General features: G+C 42.7%; 1 protein-coding gene across 1 annotated transcript in view; it reads right to left on the bottom strand.

Moving 5' to 3' along the window:
- RYR3 (ryanodine receptor 3) overlaps window positions 1–23,976 on the bottom strand; it is a 529,413-nt gene that overhangs the window by 31,594 nt on the left and 473,843 nt on the right. Inside the window, exons 71-86 of the mRNA XM_084776329.1 lie at window positions 20,878–21,048; window positions 20,533–20,592; window positions 17,820–17,951; window positions 17,316–17,428; window positions 13,982–14,078; window positions 12,269–12,375; window positions 11,862–11,913; window positions 10,917–10,973; window positions 9,698–9,797; window positions 9,458–9,537; window positions 7,290–7,366; window positions 3,762–3,835; window positions 3,496–3,513; window positions 2,999–3,079; window positions 2,108–2,196; window positions 372–500 (exon numbers count right to left, since the gene is read on the bottom strand). Coding sequence (XP_084632455.1) covers window positions 372–500; window positions 2,108–2,196; window positions 2,999–3,079; window positions 3,496–3,513; window positions 3,762–3,835; window positions 7,290–7,366; window positions 9,458–9,537; window positions 9,698–9,797; window positions 10,917–10,973; window positions 11,862–11,913; window positions 12,269–12,375; window positions 13,982–14,078; window positions 17,316–17,428; window positions 17,820–17,951; window positions 20,533–20,592; window positions 20,878–21,048 — 1,437 coding nt within the window. The remainder of the gene's footprint in view (window positions 1–371; window positions 501–2,107; window positions 2,197–2,998; window positions 3,080–3,495; window positions 3,514–3,761; window positions 3,836–7,289; window positions 7,367–9,457; window positions 9,538–9,697; window positions 9,798–10,916; window positions 10,974–11,861; window positions 11,914–12,268; window positions 12,376–13,981; window positions 14,079–17,315; window positions 17,429–17,819; window positions 17,952–20,532; window positions 20,593–20,877; window positions 21,049–23,976) is intronic.

Below are 23,976 nucleotides of genomic sequence, written 5' to 3'. Positions count from 1 at the left end.
TCTGTCTAAGAGAGCTCTCGCTATTCTAGAACTTGCTTTGTATACTAGGCTGGCCTTGAATTCACAGAGATCTGTTTGCCTCTGCCTCCCGTGTGCTGGGATCAAAGGCGGGTGCTACCACACCTGGCAGGAAGCAAATGTAATGAAACAAGTGAAGATAAAGTATGACCATGAACTAATCCCAGTGGGGACCGTACACTATAGTTTCTCATAGTTTCTTATCTTTTTTCCAGATAAGAAATAATGTCAGTATTGGGACTGAGTACATAGGCCAATCATTGTGTGCATCCAAGTACTCTTTAGAGAGTATAGGAAATGAAAATGTTAAAAATATCACATTTGCTGTCAACTCTGAACTTATTAGCACTTACCTGGATGTACTCAGTAAGAGAATTAAAAATCTGTTTGGTGACTGCCAGAGCTTTAGAGAAATTGTGTTGTCCAGATTCATCAATGATGTCCTTTCCTGAATAGTACCAATAGAAATCACTGATGGACTCCTAAAAACAAACAGTAGAGTTTGATTATTTCTCTGACTGAATTCAAGGAAGGTAAAGTTAATGGGCAAGAAGAATTCAGAGTAATCCCATATCTCTACACCTCTGCTGTGACAGGAAATGGGTAGTCTGGGAAGATGGACAGAGATAGCTGTCCCTAAGACCTACCTTTCAGACACACATACTTCTCTACAGGGAAGAACATATAAGGAAGACACACAGCCTTTAGCATCTGGGAGACTATGATGTACAACATTCAAAGTGGACCATGACCACCAAAGATAACAGTGAGTATTATCCAAATAACCATAGCAACAGCAAGGAAATAGTAGCTAACATTGTAAGCGACAGATGCTGTTCTCAGTAATTTATGTATAGCAAACATCTCAGTTCTCATCAGCACTCTGAGGCAAGTGTCCTACCTATCATATAGATGAGAGAACTGGACCACAGGGAACCTAAGTAGATTACTCTGGTGGTTAAAACCAGGAGGAAAAATCCGCTAAAGAACAAAATCAGGTAACTTCTCAACACTAACAATGTGAAAACATATCACATTCTTGCCATAAGCATTTTTCCCCTCATAAAACCATCCCCCCTTTTTGGTTTTTTTGTTTTGTTTTGTTTTGCTTTTCAAGACAGGGTTTCTCTGTGTAACAAGCCCTGGCTGTCCTGGACTCACTTTGTAGACTAGGTGGACCTCAAACTCACAGAGATCTGCCTGCCTTAGCCTCCTGAGTGCTGGGATTACAGATGTGCACCACCATGGCCAGCCAAAACAATCCTTCTTATTCATTGGTTATTTGATCACTCTTTCTTGGCCACTATGATTGGGTCTTCACTGACAACACTAACATAAGCCAGCATTTTATAACAGATACTTTCATAGTTAAGGGTCCTTTCACTTTGTTTTGAACACATTTTATGAATTCAAATCTCCCTTAAATATGAGGGTCAGACTATATCGACACTCCCTGACTTATGCAAGTCCAATGAGTAAGTTTCCAACTTAACAATGCTGTGAAAGTGACATGGATTCAGTTGAAATTTTACTTGAAATTCTGAGTATTGTTTTCTCAGCTAACAGTTTATTATATCATGTTCTCTCATAGTGCTAGGCAGGAGCCATGAACCGTAGTTATGCAAGGTTAGTCATGCAATCCTAAGAATAAACCACCAAAATGCTACAGTGGGTACCTGAGGACAGTGGTTCTCAACCTTCCTAATGCTGCAGCCCTTTAACACAGTTCCTCATGACCGCCAACCATAAAATTATTTCTGCTTCATAACTGTAATTTTGCTACTGTTATGAACCATAATGTAAATATATTTCTGATGATCTTCAGTGACATCTGTGAAAGGGTCATTTGACCCCCCAAAAGGAGTCACAACTCACAGGTTGATAGCCACTGCATAGTGTATCATCTCACTAAGCTATAACATGCAGTATCTAGGTGTGTGAAATGCTTCTTCAGCTTATGGTTGCTTTACCAAGATATAATTACACTGAGGAGCACCTGTATCCGGGGTCTCCCTGACTCTACATAGCCTTTGTTAATTCATGCAACTTTAGATGAGATGCACCATTGCCTGAGGTCCCCCCAGCTCACCTGCAGACGCAGAAGGTAGTCCACGGTGCTGATGATGATGTTTACGGTGGTGGTGTTGCCCATCTGAGTCCTCAGGAAGTTCTGAAAGTCTGAGAGCAGCAGTGCTGGGTCAGAATGTAGGCCCATTATACCAAAGGGATCCAGGCATGCCCTCTTAGCTGGGCTTAGAAGTGGCATATTATGTGGCACAAGTCCCACACAGATAATACATTTGGAGCTTTGCAGCTCCTGCTCTGCTCTGAGCCCTGCTGATCTGGTGACAGCTAAAACAAGATGAGACCCATGGGTGATGTGAAAGGGCTGGTGACTCTGGGAGTGATTTAGCTTTGGTGACACTAAACAATAGCAGCCATAAGTCATTTTATATAGCCTCTCTTATTAAATATCGGATGAATTTAAATCCTTGGATAGTGTGGTGGCTTGAGTGAGAATGATCCCTACAGAGTGACTCCTATGTTTGGATGCCTGTTGACCAGTTGGTGAACTGTTTAGGAAGGTTCTGAGGCCGTGACCTTGTTGGAGGAAGTGCCGCTTTGTTGAAGGAGGTGTGTATGTGGGAGTGGGCATTGAAGTTTAAAAAGCCCACGCCAGGCCCAGTCTCACTCTCTCTCTCTCTGCCTGCTGCCTGTGGATCAGGATGTTAAGCTCTCAGCTACTGCTCCAGCACTATGCCCGTTTGCTTCCCACCATGATGACCATGGACTAACCCTCTGAAACTTTAAACAAGTCCCAAAATGAGAGTTGCCTTGGTCATGGTGTCTCTTTGCAGCAACAGAACAGTAACTAACTAGTAGAAAGCAACTAGCTGAGTCAAGTGGAGCCCACTGAACTGAGGGAGGATTGTGCATATAAATGCTGTTTTCCCTTGACAACTCAGTTATTTCCACTCACCACTGTTATGTCCTTCACAAAGCAACTGTAGGAATCTAAAGAGATCTTGTGTGAATTCATCATTCTGGAGGACCTTTTCACCTTCAAAACATAATATGCACATCAGCATTTGCGTGGCCTCTCAACAAGTCACACCTTCTAATGCAAATGAAGCCCAAAATGACAAAACGGTTCAGAAATGGACCTTCGGACTAACGTTGATAAATTGAATTAATTGGGAGCCAAGGCTACAGAGTACAACAGTCCAAACAGTAAACTGTTTAGCCCCAAGGCACATCTGTAATGAGGACAACTAGGACAACAGCAGCCAGTGGCTCACAGCCCATAGCAACCCATGCTTTACAGATGGTAGGCACTTCTTTAATTAGGCATCAACTGCTGGGTGAAACTTGACATGCAACCACCCAACCTAAGCTGTGCCTGTGCCAAGGCAATTAAATCCACTCTGTTGGGATTTGCACACATGGTAGGATCTCAGGGCAGAGACTCACACTTACCACGCTCACGAACTATGACTGATGATAAGAGGAAAAAGAGAAAATACAAAGTAAGAAATCCATAAGTACTATAAGAGACAGTCTTCAATTACAGCTAGCTCTATGAACACATCCAGCCTGGACGCTGGCCTTAGCAAAGCTAAGAGATGTGTTGCTCAATGGAGCAACTCTTTGCAGACAAAGACATTCTATGCAAAGGCTCTGATTAGAAAGAGTTGAGATTTCAATCAGGAAGAGGATGACCTTGGCATTCATTAGCTACTTACGTGTCCCTTCTTCTGTAACCATGCCCAGGCCTTCAGCTTTATTCTGCCTCTCAAATGCATTCAAATCAAGGACACTTTTAATCAAAAGAAAACAAGGTTCAGGGCTAAACAGTTATGCTGGGAAAATGGATTTTTAATGTCAATGCACGTACTAAGAATATTTCGTCTCATTATCATAAATGGACCAACATAACAGCATGGGTAAAAGCCTGGAGGTCTTTTGGGTTTGTAGATGTGAGAGTTCAGAGACCTTCTCATATGTACAGAGTGGTGGTGATCATTGTTCCGTTTGAATCTTTTTTTTTTAATGGCTGAAGATCTGGCAAGCTTTCCCAAATCAGGAAGAGATGAGTTCTTTCTGAGATTTCTTAAACTACACTCAATGCTCACCTCTCACCTTTAGCTACTTTCTCTCGAGATCACAATGAGAGAACTAGATACACTGAAGACTTCAGAGACCACACCCTTTTATGGTTCCCACTTTGTTACAAAGCCAGTAGCAGCTATGATTAAGGCCTCTGTGCAGTGGTGCTCCCTGGTGCTACTAAACTCATGAAAGGTTGGCATTTGATTTTATCCCCTTGCCCCTCTAGCTTCCTGGCTACAGCCAAGTTTTGTTGAGGCAGGAAGCTCCAGTACCACCCAGGCTGGCATGAGATCACTGTGGAATCAGACTACTTCCAGGGAAAGGGTCTTGTGTTTTCCTAACAGTTTAGTTCCTTCTCTGATCTGAAAAATGCCTAGAGCATAAAGTTTTATAAAGGCATTTATTGCTCTTAGGGAAGTGTACAGCTGAGCCTATGAAGACTCTAAATATTAATTCTGTTTGTGTTCAGAGGAGATGGCTCTAAGATTAGAAAGACATTGACATTCTTTTTCTTTCTTTTTTATGGAGTCATGGCTTGGTAATTATAAACAGAAAACAGTGAAATTTTTACTTCTACCTTTGTTGTTTTTCTTTTTTTTTAATAAAAATATTTGTTTTTGTGTATGAGCATTTAGCCTCTATGTATGTTTATATACCATATACATGCCCAGTGCCCATGGAAGTCAGGAGAGTGTACTGGATCCCCTGCAACTGCAGTTATAGATAGGTGTGAGCCACCATGTACGTCCTCTACAAAAGTTGCAAGGGCTCTTATCCCTCCTTTCTGACATCTCTCCAAGCTATAGCTTTGTTGTTTTTCCTATCCCGGATTGTGCTATATTAAAAAAAAAGTCTGTTGAAAACCCCAAATTACTCTGCTTTTATGTTATTTGGATTTTGCTGCACTGGGTTAGGGGTAGGGCAGTGGGGTGAGTGAACCTAGGAAAGGATGTTTGGACCTTGTTGTTTTTAGATGGAGAAGTTTATTAAAGGAGCATGGGGAGAGAAGGAAAGGGGTCTTTAGGGGTACCTCAGAGAGAGACGGAGACAGAGACAGAGGAAAAGAGAGGAGGAGGAAGAGGTAAAAGATAACAAGAGGGAAGAGAGGTCTGAGAGAGGTGAGAGGGAGAGGGGGAGAGGTGAGAGAGGGAGCCACACACAAGGAGGGTTTGGCCTTTTAAAATCTTGAGCAGCACCATGCCCAATGGGAAGCAGGCAGTGACATCACAGGTAGGCAGACGGAAGCAGGATCCTAACATTCCTTCCTTCTCCTATAATTAAAAAAATGGGGATTGTTTTTTATATAAGCTAAAAGTTAAGGTATATAAACGTAGGTAAGGGGGAAAGAGAGAGAGAAAAGCAATAGCAATAAAATGTTTACATTGTATAGTGAAGGGGAAAGAAAAGTTCTGTCCTGAAAGTTCAGAGTAGAGGGCAGGCTATGTCATTCACGTCCTGACATAGATAGGGACCAAGGAGTATTAGGAGAACCTGGAGCTGTTTGTCCTGAGTCTGGAGCACACCATTTCAGCCTTTTGTAAATGGATAAGGGGTGAAGTAATCAATGTCTTTCACTGCTTCCTGCTGACAGTAGAGCACAGCGACAGGGGGTTTGAAAGCTTTGATTTTGAATTGTTGGCATACATTTCCAAGTCTCACTTTTATCCCTAAACATTCACGTGGAATGTTTTCATTTTCCTACTACTGAAGTATTTTACAAATACATATTATTTGTAGAATAATCAAACCCATTAATGTGTCTTAAAACTTCTGTGCGAAGTCATCTGGCAATTAACTGTATGTAACTTGTCCCTCTGTGCTTCATTATAAATGGATTATAAATAAGTTTAGCGGTTTCAAGTGCTGTAGGGACTGAGAGAACTCTTAGAGGCCTAGCAGAGATTTCATGAGCTATGTAGAACTCAGTTGTCTTGATTTTTCCATTCCTGAGTCCACAGGTGCTATTCTATTCTTCCTCAAAGAGTCAGGCTTTTTACTATTACATTCTCTTTTCCGGAGAGAAACAATAAACTAATAGACTGTTAGTGCAAAAAAATTATAGAGCAAGAATAAGGGATTATTGCTGCAGCTCAGATAGTATCCTGGTTGCCTCAAGGTACAATATTTACCCAATAAAATAAGGTTGGTTAGATTAAGTCTACTGAAAGGGCATTCATCCTCCATGTTTTCCAACAGTAGACAGCATGTCCTATCTTAAGTCTTGATACTCAGAGGCAAATGAGCTAAGTAATTGCAACTTTGGTTTCATTTAGAATGAATTTCAAGTAATTCACAACACATAGAAAGTTTAGAGAAGGGCACTTTTTCTTAGAAAGTATGTTGGCTCATTTTAAAAATGAGCTAGTGTGGTGGCCTTATGGCTTTTGGATATTTATTCAAAAGTGGGTTCAACCATGATGGGTAATTCAATACTTTACTTTTTAGTCTGTATCAAAATTTTGTTCCCACCCCAGGATGGACCTTTGTCAAAATGGATGTCTCAAAATATATGCTTACAAATACTCATTCAACTCAAAGGAGTGTTAGAGGAAAAGAGGAAAAAGAAGTGTTAGAGGAAAAGATTACACATTGTCTCATGGGTCTAAAGAAAACAGCCTTCAGTTAGAGGGAGGTATTCCCCCTCTTTGCCATTATTTATTTGGTCTCACATTGGGGGGTATTCATGTTTTAGAAAAAACTTATAGTATACATTGCGCATAGGAAATAGCCTAACATAAAGAAGGGATGGGAAGAGGGAATGAGTGAGGGAAGAAAAGAGGGAGAGAGAAAGGGAGGGAGGGAAGAAGTGAAGAGGGGAGGAAAAAAGAAGAAGGGAGGGGAAGGAAGGAAAAAGGAAGGGAGAAGAAGAGGAAGGGGAGGGAGGGGAAGGGAGGGGAGGGGAGGGAATGGGAGGACAGGACTGATAGACCGCAGCACTGGAAAGGATGCTTGTGCTAAAGAAGAATTCTTTTCTTAATGTTCTTTGAATGTAATCTTGAAGGCTAGGGAACAATCTCTACTCTCCTGAGTTTTAAGGGAGGTGCCTGTGGAAGCTTTTCAACAATTCCATGGTAAGCTAGCTGATTTCATATACTTCCTTCTGACCCCCTTTCTCTTGAATCGTGACGTTTTAAGAATGCTGAGTGCTTCCCCATATTTACCTGCAAGACTGCATAAGACCAGAAAGACTTTGAAAGAATCCAGCATCTTTTTTCTCCTTTAAGTAATCCAGCATTTTCTGCAAAGGAGACACAGTTTAGAGTTAAGCAATAAAAACTGTCACAACTGATGATCTTCCAAATTCCGATGGAGAGATGGCAAATCCCTTGCCACAGAAGCATACAAAAGCTGACTCCAGGCCACATATCAGAATTGCTGGTGTAGTTAAGAAAATATAACCTCTACACCCAAGGCTCAGGGAACATCCCAGAAGAGGCCAAAAGATTGTAAGAGCAGGAGGACCAGGATGTCAGCTCAGAGATTGTTTTCTCTATAATCCAGGGAAGCTCCAGCCATGACATCTCAGCAATAGGTTGTCTAAACAAGGCCTGATCAATAACACCACTGATGTCTTGCCAATCTGCTTTGGGGAAGTCTCAGAAGGTCCCATTCCTAGATGAAGCCCTATAGGTAACTATGACTACAGGCAATTGATGAGGGAGCATCAATCTTCCCCAAGGATGAATCCCTGGGTAGGCTATCCAACACTGAGTGGTCAGCCCTAAAACCATTCATTTGAACAACACTAAATGGACTCACCAGGTTGTATTTATAAGCTCATGTGAATGCATTTATGTAACAATAATAATGGAAGGAAAGACATACATGAGTCAAGCCATCTACTTGAGGAGTGAGATTTTACTGTACGAAGGCTCATTATTTTTGCTATTTCAGCACAGTGTAGTAGATTTTGACATTTGTGGGTTTATTGTTGAAAGTCTTTTCTATGTGGAATAGGTGTCAGGACAGTGACATTGCACTGTTTGGTGTTGCTGAGGTATACTCTCAATTGCTCGTTCTATGAGTGTAGTTTACAGGAACAAGAGCTTAGGCCAGTAACAGGCCCAGCTGAAAGCACAGACATTTTTACTTTGTTCTCTGTGGTCTCAGTTATTAGGATGGAGGACTTTTGTGTGACATAAAATATTTGTTTATTTAAAAGAAGACCTTGCTTCTAGTTAGCTGATATGTGGTCATGAAGAAAAGAAGAAAGTAAAGTCATCAGGAAAAAAATGACACCTCCTAATGAGAAATTTGCTTGCGAAGATTTAAAGACTATGAAAATGTCATATGTAAGGTGGTTTTGGATTCAGGGCCTTTCAAAGGCTCCGGGTTATACTTATGAATATTAAAGTTCTGTTTGAACTTCATGTTCTTTTGTGCAGAGATGCTTCGGGTCAAAGTGGTTCTCGACCTTCCTAATGCTGTGATCCTCAACCATAAAATTATTTTCATTGCCACTGGTATGTACTGTAATGTAAGTGTCTGATGTGTGACCTCTCTGGGGGTCTCGAACCACCACAGGTATCAGACCCCTCTGGGGGTCTCGAACCACCACAGGTTGAGAGCCTCTGCCTCAAGGGATAATCACGCATGTCTTACCTTCTGCAACTAGTTGCAGTTCAGACACTGAATGAGCAGCAGCTATCCATACTGACTGTCTCATTTTATCCTCGCTGGAATGTAAGCTTTGATATAGAAGGTTTTGGTACTTCATTTTGTAGTCTGAGAAACTGCATATTCAAGCTAAGCAAGTGCTTTGCCACTGAGCTGCATCTCCAACCCTTGCCATGAGCTCAAAATCCCCCCAGCCCAAGCTTCTCACATAGTTTATTTGCATTGCTCACTGTAAATGACTTCAGCTTTTACTGCAGAGCCAGACCTTGTCAGCCATCGGTAAACAACTGTTTAATGATTAAGGAATAAGTGACTGAATAGTGGGTAGTGAATTAGTCCTGTGGTTCCTCATGGTCAAGCAGCTCATGGGCTAAAGGGCTGAAATAAACACCAGAGACAACAGAAACAGCCTCTGAGTATTTATGGTTCTGCAGGAATGCTGAGGAAAAATGCAGCGTTTTGCCCCTTTAATTCCAGATTTAAAAACAAACAAACAAACAAAAAACCCAACCACCTCTTTATTAAGTACACACTTGCATGCAGTGTTCCCAGCTACTCTGACATAATTGGCCACTAAGGAAAAACACCAGCCAAGCAACTGTGGGTAGCCCTCCTGGAGCAAATTAAGCCTCATCAGTGAGAACTGTCAAATTAAAGTGGCCCAGGAACGCTTTACCATCCCCCCACCCCCACCCCTCCCATGCCACATTACCTGTTGCACACCAGCATTGCCTCCGTTCAGAATGGCAATCCCTAGCTTCAGCGTCTCAACCACCATGGGGCTCATCTCACCTGCGGGGGGGGGGGTGTGAAGATTCGATTGAATCACAATGGAAAAGGGGGAAATTATATACCTACTGGGCTTTTTCGAAGCCCGCTAATGTGACTTCAGGTCACAGTGCGCTAGCTCTCTGGTAGTCTCCTAGGGTCTACCTAGAAACAGGGACATCACCTTTGCTGGCACTTATCATCTGAAGGACCATCTCTGCGGCCCCGCGCTCGTGTAGTCGTGCTTGCTGATAAAGTGTCTTCTGCTTCTCCATTTCCTTCTCCTAGGAAAAGAAGTCATATAGAAAGATTTGCTCTCAGCCCCTGCAGTATCCTCATTCCTACCTTCTGTCCATGTTCCCCTTGGTAAATACAATGTGGTAAAGCAAGCCAAGAGCGAACCTTTAGAAGCCTAGGAAAGGCAACACACATAATTTTGGATAAAGCCAACCTCTAAACTTTATTTCCAGACACAATGTAGCTTCCCCAAAGGATCTACTGATAATTTACTCTCTCTTTAAAGATTGGTTTTCTACTCTTAATGCCAATAGGTGACATGGCATTCTGCCTTTGATATTATAAAGAAACCTATGAATATTATTTTTTTTAATAGTGAAGAGCAGAAAAAGGAGATTTAATTAATGTGGCCACATTGAGAAGAGGAGCAGAAAGAGCCAATGAACCCTCTCAGTCTTAGTGTTCAGGGTCCTAGCGTGAGGATGAGGTTTACACATCTAACTAAGCCGTGCAGGTCACAGTCTGGACAGTCCATCACTACTGTCTCAGCTAGTCTAGGCTGTCCTGAATGGCCATCTGATGCCCTCTAAGTCTTTCTCCTGGAGACAAGTTCCTCCTTGCCTGCCTTCTAGGCATGTCCAGGATGAGATTCCCCGAAAGCCAAGATTTAAATTGGCTTCAAACACATTATGCCACGGCCCGTTACCAGAACTATAATTTCCTGCATTCACTTTTATTATATTTTTTGAGTGCTTTGCCTAGCAAAGAACACAGGGACCTAAATTGTGCAATTTAAGGAGTTCTGGGCTTCTGTACTACCTTGAAATAAATGCTACTATCAACTTGTATTTATAGTCCTAGTATAGATCATCCCAATGCCCTTGAGTTTTCATTTTTGGTTGTTTAAATTTCTCCTTCTATTGTTTTGCTACCACAGTATATGGGAAGGAGAACATTTTCCATCAGAACCAACCGAATTGGGAGTGGACACTGCGGATGAGCAGGTTGCCTGATGCTTGTCAGTCACACAGGCAGATAGCAGAGCCATGGCCAGACTTGCTGATACATCAGTACTATGAGTCTCATATGCAAATGGTGGTTACCATTCGGAAGCCCCAGCCTATAGACCAGCAAGGGCTCTGGTTCTAATCTTTATGAAAACTCACTTCAAATGTTTTTTCCTTGTCTTCCTCTTCTTCTTCATCCTCACCACTCTGACAGCTCTAGGTTCCATGAAGCAGAAAAAGGAGGAGACAGAAACCCATGTTATAGTTTAGTCTCATGAGCACAGCTCTTCTATAATATTTCACAAGGGCAGGGGACAGGCTATCATTTGTAGACCCCTCCAGATCTCAGAACCTTGTAAAACTAGGAACATTTGGATCATGGCACACACAGTAACATTCTACTTAAGTGCCATTTCTGCAGTTACCAAGGGGTTAAAGAACAAGAGAGAACACAGAGTTCACATAGTCAACAGTGACCTGTTTTGAGCACAGATATGAACTCCCTTCTCTGGAAAAGTTCTGATGCAAATGAGAAGCAAGGAATGCAAGTAGTCCCTGATGAGACAGTTATGAGGGCCACGGTAGTAAGACTGGGCTACCTAGGATGCAAACCTTAAATTGTTTCTTTGTATTGGGGATGTAAGTTCCTGTTTGCCAATATCCATCTCTCCCTGAATGTTTTTCTGTCTGATAGAGTTTCCTTGTGTATATTCAGCATTCCAGAGTTTGTGAAATGTCTGGGTGGCATTACTCTACTTACTGTGGCTCCTTCTAGGACACCAGAACCTTTTTCTAATGTCCAGCCTCTTTTCTTTGTCTGCACACGGATTGAAGTACGTGACCATTCCTGATCACTGAAGATGAAGAGTCTGTGTTCCTAGGCCCCATTTAGCCAGTCTTAGAGCTGGCCCATGAATCCAGCCCCAGCAGCCACTATTTCTACAAAGTCTCAAGGTGTCACCCTTATGGTGCATCAATTGTGTGATGCCTAGAACCTGTGATGTGACCGACCACCAGCCCTCTTGCTCACATGACAATTTTACATGCCTGCAGAGGTCTTAAAGAGAGACAGATTGCGACAAAGTGCTAAAAACCCAGGTGTACCTTGGCCATCATGCTGGAATAGGAGGTGTACAAAGGGTCATCTTCCAATTTGCTGGAAATAACAGAGGAAATATTTAGCAGGGTACTTTCTGGAGTCAACAACAGCCAACCACAATACTGAAAACATATAAATTCCAAGGTGGATGCACTAGTGAACTTATTAGATACGTTGACTCTGAAAAGCTGAGTCAGTTTGGCTTGATATAGAATTTAGGCATAAAGTCACAATTTTAGGCTGTTTAATCCTTAGTCTGTCTTGTATGATGATGAGAGGCCTATCTTCTGCATGTTTCCTGGTGGTCGTGAACAGAGCCTCTCAGTTTTGAAATTCTTTCCACTTTCTGCTGACCACGAGGGGCAGATATGACTGAGCATTGGTCCTGGCTTCTGGGAAGAGTGATGCTGACCTCCTCTCCGTGAGCGCATTGCGGCTAAAATGCAGAATGATCTGGTGAAGTGGGTCAGGTTGCTTTTCTGCCTCTTCCTCTTCCTCCTCTTCAATCCTGGGAGATTTCTACACAGAATAACACAGACAGAGTTTAGGTGCAGAGTCCAGCACACACCACACAACCGCATGCGGATGAAGAGAAGGCAAAGCGCAGGCACGGAGGGCATCAGAAGAGGCGGAGACAGGAAACACTCTACCAGATGCATATTTCAGGGCAAGAGTCCTAAGGATGCAGGGTTGGTACAGACATATAGATTTCCCTCAGCCAGTCAAAGACACACTCCGATTTCAAATGAAAAGAAATAAAAGAGAGCAAATGGCTGACCACAGGAAAGGAGCTACAGATTCTAATCGGCAGATTTCCCATGCAAGCTGTGGGCACCCCAGTTCAGGAGGGAAATCTTGCTGTCACTTTTGAAACTGAGTCCCTCTAGACAGTACATGGAATTTCTTCTAGAGGGCAGGCTAGAGATAGAAGTGAGGAAAAGTCACAAATCTCGGGGCTACGTGTATTATATGTGTATATCCACTTGTATTATTCTAGATGTAACCAATCAAAGATGTGTCTCTTTGTTTTAGTTTCACACTATATTCTAAAATTTGCATAGTTGTAAAAAGCTGCTTTCTAGGAGTGACGAGACTTGCCCTCCTCTTCTTAAGTCACTTCTCTGTTTTTATAGAAAGGGAACAAGCAACTGATGTTAGTGGCAACAGTAAAATTTTCTGGCAGAGGCCAAGTCAGTAGGGTGGGTGGCAGCTGGTGAATTGGTGAGAACTACACAGGCTGTGTGATTGCTTCAGCAGTAGAGAGCTAAGGTGCTGTTCACTGCCAGCTTCACACTAATTTGGAAAGTGGGAAAGCAAAGACAAGGCCTTTTTTTTTTTTTTTTTTTTTTTTTTTTACCAACAGGAGTATGTGGGGGAAAGTAAGGTACATAAAAACAAAGGGAAAGAAAATGGGGAAGAGCTGTTTAAGAAAAAAAAAAGAAAGTAGGAGGGGACACAGACACAGGAAGGTAGGGAAAGACAGAAAGAGAAAGACAGAAAAGAATCAATGAGAAACAGTACAAGATCAGGACAGAGAGCAAATGAGAAAATGAGAAACTGGAGTGGTTAGGAGAAAAGAGAAGTACACGCTGGACAGAGAAGAGAAGGCGGGCTCCCCCCAGACAGGAAGAGGCCATTCCTTGGGTTCTACTTCAATGGGTTTCAGAGTATGAAGTCTGTTAGAGACAGTGCTTGTCAGATTTTTGAAGGGCCAACACAGAAATGTGAGGTACAGGAAAGAGGGTTATATGGATGGGTCTTCTCCAAAGCAGAGCTATTATTCTGGATGTGGGGTCCTAGCAGGAGGTAAACAGGGCAGGGGGACCTCCTGCAACCAATGGTGCTCAAAACTTAACTTGGCATGAACTCCCCAAGACATGTTAGTTGTTAATGACGGTAGAGACAGGCGCGAGGACATTATCAGCCCCTCTAATTGAAATGTCATCCTCTGGCTCTTAGGACCATTGGCAGCATTGCCCTGAGAATTTACACAGTTAGTGCTCTTCAAATTGATACACCACACGCATTCTCCGTGAATGCCTGACTCTCACAATGTACACAAGCACAAACACAAAAATCAAACCCACTCACACCCATATCTGCTTCCGGTTCATTCAGTACTTACAGCCAGGTCCTGTACTAGTTTCTCTTCAAAGGAATACGCCTCTGTTTCTATCCAAAATCTCTGATAGCCATGGAGGAAGAGGTTAATAGAGCGGTGCCTGAGTGGAAGGGGTGAGAGGGGGCGGGTCAAGACAGTCTCTGGGACTCGTTATTTTAGTTTGGGTGGTTAGTGGTTAGTAAGCAGGACAGACTTTTTGTACAATTCTCATCTTCTGATTGGTCAGGCCAGTCAGTAGCTCATACTGCACCCTATAACTAGGTAATTCATAAATACAGGAATAGCTGCTGGGTACCACAGTCAGAGCGAGACACAGCATCCCCATTTAGTTTTACTGGGTCTTTATCACATTGCTCTTCTAGTGAGAAATAGCTAATAGATCAAGCTGGAAAAGATTTGCTTCCGATGGCAGTTTAGTCATTTGTTTAGATGGGTCATCTGTCCAGAGAATACAATGCAAATCATGTTGTAGTTTAGCGTCAGACAAACTACATCTTTAATTGCAGCTCCCACCCCCCCTCATCCCCCAGGAACACCTCTGTAATGGGATCCAACATTTACTTAGGAAGGCAAGACCTGGGCATGCTATACCATGGGCATGCCTTCTGTGTGCCTCTGAGATCCTGGCTATGCTCATGCCATGCCCTGTCATCCAGGATTGACTTCTCAGAAAGTCAGCCACAGAAGCACAGCTAAATGTGAAAGTAGTGTCAAGATGGGATGCAGATGAAGAAAAAGACAAGAACGGCCATTAAATGCTTTGGTAGCACCAAAACCTTGCTGTCTCCCATTAAAGTCTGACCAATCAGAATTTTACTTTAAAAAGAAGTTGTACAAACGTGTATTCTTATGGCACCATTAAGTCATGGCCAAGAACAGAGGCATGTGCAAAGAATGAGCTGGCGTCCTTCAGGTTACGTTACCATTAAAATGGGTATTAGTCTGTCATACTGAGTTTTTTCATTAACTTTTTCCAGCCAAACACGTTGAAAGGTGATCAGGAAGAAATTGTTAATTTTGTGTCTGAAGAAAAGCATACAGGTTTTTCTTTTAAATACCAACACCAGATAAACAATGTCTCTCTAACCAGATAAACCCCTTTTGTCCTTTAGTCTGGAAGATTCCCTGGAGCTGAGGCCATCACAAGGGAGGAAAGAGGAGTTTCTTTCCCTGTCACTTCCTCTATGAGCTTATTGCTATGAAATCAACTCATTGTCCTGCATGCTAGAGAGGACCCCACCCCTAGCCCCTGCTGCTGCTGCCAGTGACTATTCTAGAGCAGCTGGCTTAAGGACAGCAAGCCTCCTTACAGGATTTTCTTGAACATATTCTGCCATATACAGGAATATGTAGGCATGCTGAAGGAGCACCCACATAGGAGGGATGGTACCAACATCATTGGGGAGGGGGGAAGGCTTGTTTTTGAGACTGATAACTTCTGCCTGGCCCTAGACAGGTAGCTTTAGATCCTGGCTGTCCTGGAACTCGCTTTGTAGACCAGGTTGGCCATGAACTCATGGAGATCTGCCTGCTTCTTCCTCCCAAGGGCTGAGATTAAAGTTGTATGCCATCACTGCCTAGCTCACTTCTACAATTTTAAATGAATATCAACTTCACTTTTTCATCAGGACTTTAGTATCCTCTGTCCCTATGGCTGACTTCCATTTTCATGTTTTTATTCATGAATTCTACTTGATCTGGTGTTGCTTCATTCCCCTCCAAATAAAACAAATCTATGTCCTTGGGAGGGGCCCTGTGGAGCAGGTATTAGCTTAGAAGCTGAACTTTCCCCATCTTCAAAGACCCTAAATTGGAAGACTTGGTCGGTTCAAGGCAAGGTATGGAAGGAATATTCTGGATAAATGAGGGCCAAGACCCACCCTTTGATGAAAGCAAAGGCCAAGCACAGGATAATCCCTCGCCTCATCTTCTAAGAAGCATACAGATGTATAGGATTCAGGATGCTCTTGTCCAAGCCAGTTGTTTTCCATGATCAGCTGATGCTGCTCCCAGATTTGGAAGTTGATAAATCAAAGGTCTGTCAATTGATTTCAGACCTGCCCTCACCTACCTTCCAGTCTGCCTTCAGAAGGAAGAAGTCACCTATCACCAGATATGCAGAGGCAGTCCTAGTGGTCAATACAGGCCTTGCCTCTTACTGATATTACTATGGTGTAGATCCTCAATGCCCTCCAAAGGTCATTCATTGAAGGCTTGGCTGTCAGTCTCTGCTGTTACTGAGAGGTGGTAGACCCTTTAGAAGCTGAGGTCTAGTAGTAGGAGGCAAGGCCACTGGGATGCACTCCTGAAGGGGGTACTAGGGCATTGTTTTACTCCCTCTTCCTGGTTCCTTGTCTCTGTAAGGCAAGAAACTTTGCTCTCATGCACCACACACTCACCTCCATGATGCTCTACCTCACAATAGACTGAAAATGATGGCACTAAGGGACCATGGACTAAAACCTCTGAAACCGTGAGCTAAAATAAACCTTTCTTCCTTTTAAGTTGATTTGCCTCAGGTATTTTGTGGTAATGGAAATATGACCAACACAGATTCCCGTTTCTACGTTCACAGAAGACATGCTACACAGTTTGCAAAAACAAAAACAAAAAACCCAAACACTTCACATAATTTTTACTTCAAAGTTCAAAACACGTTGTGCTTCTGACTAGCCTCTTTGGGTGTCTCTAGCCTCTCTTCTTCTTCTTCTTCTTCTTCTTCTTCTTCTTCTTCTTCTTCTTCTTCTTCTTCTTCTTTTTATTTTTGTTTTGTTTTGTTTTTTTTGTTTTAAATAAGGACTGGCTCTATAGTCCAGGCTACATTCATTCAGAATCTTTGTCCACCTCCTGAGATCTGGGATCACAGGCATGGAATCTAGCCACCACTTTCTTCACCTCCATGGTAAATACACTGTGATGAAAGATGCTCAGGTTGCATTTTTGCCTCTAGTAAAGAGTAGTAAATTTTGTCACACCACCTAGTGCCTGAACAGGGAAATATTGCTTTACTTTTTGATGAAATTTGGGCTAAGGCAGTTTAGAAAACAGCTCCCCTTTCCCAGAAGCCTTTATGTTCTCACAAAAACGCCTATCTCCGCAAAAGCTGAGAGCCTTGAGGTGTGCTGGGTAGCTGTTGAGGCCCACGAGGAGGTACTCTCACCTGCTTGCATACTAACCTTAATAGCTTAGGCAACCATTACACAATGTAGTCTGCAAGTCACCGTGAGCCAAGGATCCCAGCTTCTATTGTTAGGACCTTAACCAAGCTCAGCTGTGGGAAGACACCTTAATTCCTACCTCTGGCTCACCTGCCAGAAAGACTTAACGGAGCACTTACCTGGGCAGATTGTAGAGGGGAGCCATCCTGAAACAGGCCACCACTGCCCGTTTCCGTTGCTTTGACAACAGTTTGTGCCATACAGCCTTTTTGGACCTCAAAGGCTGTTCCACCTAAGAAGAAATTGCATTAAGTAGGTACACAGTAGGCCAGTCTGAGTGGCAGATTGAGTAGCTCAGACATCTTAACTCTGCAACTGAAGTTAGCAAAAATGTCCCCAGTGGTCATATTGTGTGAAAGTCCTGTGTTTTCTTCATTTTCCCAAATGTCACTAGACATTTATTGCTGTTTTACAAATGGCAAAGAACTGAAATAGGTCTTTTGAACTCATAGCAAGAACTTGCAGACAGCCCAAGGGAACGCTAAGGGGAAACATCTATGAGGCGGCAGGCAGCACGTGGGGGTGATGTAGGATGACCTTTGATGGTCCCTGTAATTGAGAACCAAGGGCAGGGAAGAACTTTTTTTTTGCGTGCACACACTCCTCATGGCAAACCTGCAGACCTGCTCCAGGTGGAAGAGAGCTGCTGAAATCCTCTGCACTCGCTCCACTGTCTTTTCCGGATCAGAAGGTTCTTCGTTCCTCAGAACGTCTTTGTAGAGGTTCAGTTGCCATTTCACAGCTGGGTCATCAGACTGAAAGTTGAAGCATAGCCATGAGATGAGTGGCTTTTTATACCTCTTGTGCTAAGAAATAGCAGGGTTCCATATGATGACTCATTTTTATTATACTTACCTTTCTCTTCCCCCCTTTCTCTTCCCTCCCTCATATATATATATATATATATATATATATATATATATATATATATATATATATATATATAACATATGTTGGTATGTTAGGATTGTTAGGATTCTGCTCCAGTCTGCCTAGCAACCTATGATGTCACTACCTACCTGCCACTCGGTGTGCCCTTGCCCAGGAGTATATAAAGGGACAAACCCTCCTTGTGTCTCTCTTTCTTGTTTCCCTTTTCCTCTCTTTCTATGTCTCTGTCTCTGTCCCTCTGGAGAGGATCCCCCCCACTTCTTCCTCATATTATATCTGTTGTGTGGTGCATACTTCATATTATATCTAATATTTCAGATATTTTTCATATTTAAAATGTATACATGCATAAACCCTGTGAGTATACGACACATATGTCAGGGTGTTTGTGGATGCCAGAAGAGGTACTGGATTCCCTGGAGCTGTGAGCTGCCTGATGTGGGAGCTAAACTTGAGTCTTCTGGAAGAGCAGCAGGTGCTCCTCACTGCTGAGCCATTTCTCCAGCCACACTCCTTTCTTATAGCCTACAACATATAGATGCTATATGTTAACTTCATATTCCCCATCCCTTTGCCTCTTTGAATGATTCCCATAAAGCAATCTTCCAATTTCTCAATTCTGTGTTTAGCTATGCCTACCTTTTATCTTGTGCCTATAGATTAAAATTTACATTTCAAGATTGTGTATTTGTATAATTCTTATACTATCTTTTTAAAATCAAGCCCATTTCCCTCCCTTTTAAAAACAACATTATTATTATTATTATTATTATTATTATTATTATTATTATTTTATTATGGATTCTATTACTTCATTTGTCTGGCTAGTTTTGTTTTGTTTTGTTAATGTATTTGTATTGCATTTAAATTCCTTTCTGTTAGTTTTTATTGCTTGAGTTACTTACTTGGAACATTTTCTTACACGCTTTGAATCTTCTGAGTTCATTTTGAGGAACAGTTTTATTTATTTGCTTTCCTCCCACATTTAGTAAGTAGAGACCCTCCAAGTGGTTTCACTGATGTCTCTGAAAAAGATTCTCTGTTTCTCTGGCTCAAGGCTAATTTTGTTCAAGTCTTACAGCTTGCGTTTACCACAGGATAGGCAATCAGTCCTATATTCCTCTTCCTTTAAAGTTGCTAAAGCTCCAGCCCTAAGGCAAGCATCTGACTGAAGCTCCCAGAGTTCTCTCCAGGAGGCTGGCTTCCCCCTGTGATTGTACAAAGGTGCCTCCATCTTGTGTTCTTGCTGAGGACATTTCAGCATTAACTGGAATTTGATCTCCTGGATAAAGGATCCCAGGGACAACTACCAACTCTATTTTAGGAACCAAAGGTCAGGATGTCCTAGGTAACATCTTAGCTTCTGTTAAGCTGCCTGTTTGTGTGGAACCCCCTCCAGCAACCACTGCTTGCTTCAAATTGCTTGTTTTCCAAAGCTCCTTGTAGCAGCTGAGACAGATGCCAGATTGTGGTTTTGCTTTTAAAAACCCTGCGTCTGGGCACTCAGGGCCACCCCTAGGTCTTCTAAACATTTGGGTATTGCAGCTGACTGGAATAAAGACTTTCAATTGCAAGTACTCTGTGTCTGGGTGGTCATCTCTGGTGCCCGCCCTCTAACGACCTCACTGTTAAGATTTAGCGCTTCTTAGGTTTTGGCAGGTAGGATTTTTTTTGTTGTTATTTTTTTCCTGGAGTATCTTATATAGCATCGTTATACATTTGGGAGGAAAGAATCCGGACTTTTGTTTTTCTTCATTCTCATGCCAGGGCATAATGTACCTTGGAAACAGAGCTGTTCAGAGGTACAGAACTGGAGAAATATCAAGTTGCCTTTAAATTCTCTCTCTTTTTCTGAGTTTTCCCTCCATGGCACAGATTTACTTTCTTTCAAAAGCTCCCTCCAGAGAGGCAGGTGCTAAAATGTCCTCCCAGGTGTCTCTGGTACTGTTCAGCAAACCTTGCAGTCAATAAATTCAGATAGTTAATTCAAACACCCCCTGCAGTGGACTAATGTTCATTAGAAAGTGTGACATTTATCAGAGGCCTCTTTGCCATAGCAAAGGAAAGAACAGAAATTAAAGATATACCTGTAGAGCCTAGCATTTTTCTGTTTTTTTTTTGTTTGTTTGTTTGAGACAGGGCTTTTCTTGCTCAAACTTGCTCTCATTACCAACACTGGCCTTGAACTTCTACTCCTCATGCTGTTGCCTTTTATTTATAGCATTTAAACAGTTTTTAGAACACATCTTAAAACATGAACAAAATGTGGCATGGTATACATTTGTAATCTTAACACTTGGGAGGCTGAGGCAGGAGGGTCTCAATTTTGAGGCTAGCCTGGGCTACATAGCAAGACTATCTCAATAGTCAGATAGGCAAACAACACCATGAGTGAGAGGACAGGTCCCCCAGTCAGCATGGTGCTTGTGAGAGACGAAGCATCACCTTTTCCTGCAGGTGGAGGTTATTCCGCAGGTGTTCCTTGACCTCTTCATCAGTGTCCCTCTGTGGAAAGATGCTAAATTTTATTCCTATGGACCACTGCGGAAATGTAAAATAGTGTAGTATGCATAATCAAAACACAATTTGACTGGGATCTTTCTGAACAGAAGGAGAGGCATGAAGGCAACTTACCCTACTTTACTGACTCCCAGTTAGCCTTACAAAGTGTGTCCCTTTCAAACCCCACCCCGGCCCCTGGAGAACTCCCACTTTAGAGATGGCATGCCATCCACTCCCCACAGCCTTTACTCTGCACCCAGCCCGACCACGACCACGCAGGCAGCTTACACAGCTGTATCGTGATTTTGCGAGAGAGATGAGCTCCTGGTCGCCTGGAGTACACATGTTCAGACCAATGGGCAGCATTTTCTTGAGCGCAGCCACGATGAGGGAGGTCTGGATGGAATACAAGTCTCCCCGCCTCTTTGTCTTCTTCCGTTCCTGGTCCTGTCCTCCAGACTAGGAGATGATGTTGAAATAAAGAGAAGGGCTCAGTGACTCTCAGAAAGGGACTGCCTCAGCTCAGGGGTAGATTGCTTCCTTGAGGCCCTGTCCGTACAGGCTGGGCCTTACTACATTTCAAAGAACAGTAAAAAAACAGAAACAAAAAATGTGTTAAGCAAAAGCAAACCAGATGGCCATTAAAGACCAGCCCCCAAACCCGAGCCTTCTCTTCTGTACATGCACACAAAACCACAGTAGCTAGACACACGGCACAGACACCTGGAGTCCTGGCTTACTCACTTCTCCACCAAATGGACAACAGTCACAACAAAAAGAATGATTTTACAACAGGTAAAATAACTCCAACATAGAACAGCTCCCCTCTACTGGGGTACCAGTTAACATGTGGAAAAGCATCAGTCATGGCACCGGTGGCCTATTTCCAGGGCCGAAGCTGATGTTGTATAGCACAGGCATTCCATATAGCCTTTCCACCATGGGGCAACACAAATTCTTACAGAAAAAGTCTTGAAAAGACTGCTGGGTGAAAGGTATGAGAAAAACTATACATGAAATAAAGGAACTCCCTAAGCCTATGGGAATTTTTCTAAGCTTAATTTTAGTTTTAATTTCGTGTATTTGCACTTACATGTGTCTCTATATGGGTATGTGCCCATGAGTGCAGTATCCACTGCGGCCAGAAGAGGGTATCTAATCCTCTTGAGCTGCCTGAGGTGGGTGTTGGGAATTGAACTGGGGTCCTCTGCAAGAGTAGCAAGTGCTCTTAACGGCCGAGTCATCACCCCAGCTGATGAGAGTTTGGGTTGCTCATGCCTTGTCATTCTTTTCAGAGTTCATTCAGCAAAGTATTAGTATTTTTGTTTTCTGAGTTTTGTTTGTTTGTTTGTTTGTTGTGGTGGTGGTGGTGGTAATAGTTGCAATTTTGTTTTATGTTTGTTTTGAGACAGGTCTCACTATGCAGCTTGTGCTGGTCTTGGACTTGTGTCAGTCCTGCGTCAGCCGCTCTACTCTTAGGACTGTAGGGTAAACTACATACCTGGCTCTAAGTGGGAAACGTCAGAGAGAAATCCAACTAGCTTTACTATAGATGATGGTAGCTTCAAAACAAGCAATGGAAAACACCCAGAATGACAGCACATGGTAGTCTGGGGCAGGGCAGGAGACAAAATGCTATATCAACCGGCTTTTTATGATGTTATGCTTGGAAGAGCAACACTGACCATGTGGTAGCCAGCTTGATAGACTTTGCTGCAGCTGAATAAGCAGCTGGTAAAAGCAGGGATGGTTTTATGAGCTGAAATTAGTCAGGGACCATCATGAGGGAAAACAGATTTTGCTTCATGAGTGTGTCTGCTAAAATGCATTAGCAGTACTGTAGTTTACATGACAGGCACACTATGTGTGCCTATCACCTCCCCTGGAAGGGGCACTTAAGGCCTAGGTCTCTCGGCCTAGGGTAGAACCCATTTGTGAAATATATGTTTTCTTTTTTCCTTTTTTATATTTATTTTGTTTTACATGTATGAGTGTTTTGCCTGTATGTATGCACATCATGCATGTGCACCATGTGTGTGCTTGGTGCCAGAGAGTTCAGAAGAGGGCATGGGTCCTCTGGATCAGATGGTTGGAAACCACCATGTGGGTGCTAGGAATTAAACCAAGGTCATCTGCAAGAGCAACAAGCACTATTAACCACTGAGCCAAGGCCAGAGCCTCAGATTTGTGTTCTCTAAGGAGAAGAGCCACAATTAATTCTGCCTTTGGACCAATGACTATGTTCTGGTGTGTGAAAAATATTCCTAATGATTAATGACACTCAACCAAAAATGTGATTTTTTCCCCCACTAGGCTACACAAGCAGCACTTTCAGGTGGTTTATATTATTATTTTGGGAATCAGTCTGATGAAAGAGAATTGCAAAAGCACCGTGTCCCTAGTAGTCTGAAACCAGAACTCAGCCCCAGTATGCATGTTAGGAGTGCAGTAACACCCATGAGAAGGGACGAAATGACACTAAGGACCGGAGGCCTTTCACATACAAGAACAGCAGAAAGCAGAGGAAAAGCTGGTTCCCACAAAGCTCTGGAAGTCCCATGCTCACAGAGCTTCCCAGGCTCCGTTGTGTCCTACCACTGAGTGGAGAATTCCAAAGGCAAAAATCTGCCTGTAGTCTACCACCTGAACTAGCCATTAAGGATAGAATCTCCCTTCATACAAATGAACTACGTGGTATTATATATGTATACTTGTAAACAGTAGCACATGGGTAAATATGCCAAGATGTAACTGTAGATTTTATATATAATTTAAATGATCTCTCAGTTATTCTCTGTTTAATTTTGCCAATATCAAATTCTAATCATAACTGTTACGTGTATGGTTTCAAAATGCCTGGGACACTAACAGAGCATTTCTAGTCCCCAGGGCAAGCCTGAGATGTTTTAGGAATGAAAGCATGGTGCTCAGAGGTCTTGAGGTTTTTTTTTTTTTCAGTTCACATAGAAAGAAAGTATCTGAGGCATCACCCAGATCAAGTCTGTCTTGCCAAGGCTCCATTTTCCTTTTCTGTAAGCTGAGCATGAACTGGTTCTTACATGTTTCCTCCTCTGCACCCCACACTTGTGTCAGAGGGCTTAGAGCAATAGCATTAGATCTTCATTAGTGATCAGAAGGGGAAGAATTTTTACATAATAAACTTCAGGAACAACTGGAAACTGACTCCATCATGTGCACATTTTGTGCAAAAGCCTAAGGTTATCTGCTCATTTCAAACCTGAGTTCAGCCCCTGGAAGACTCCCGTTGAGTCATGGGAGCTTGAATCAGAGGCAGAACATGTACAGTGTGGAAGGGATGGGGGCCACTAACATAAAATTAGAAATGTGAACCTGGTGCCATGGCAAAAGAGTGAGGCTCTGAAGCTC

Source organism: Acomys minous, assembly GCF_964271855.1.
Source record: "Acomys minous genome assembly, chromosome: 3".
In the NCBI taxonomy this organism is placed as follows: domain Eukaryota; kingdom Metazoa; phylum Chordata; class Mammalia; order Rodentia; family Muridae; genus Acomys; species Acomys minous.
The sequence above is the reverse complement of the archived record's forward strand: the minus strand, read 5'-3'. Positions and strand labels throughout refer to the sequence as shown.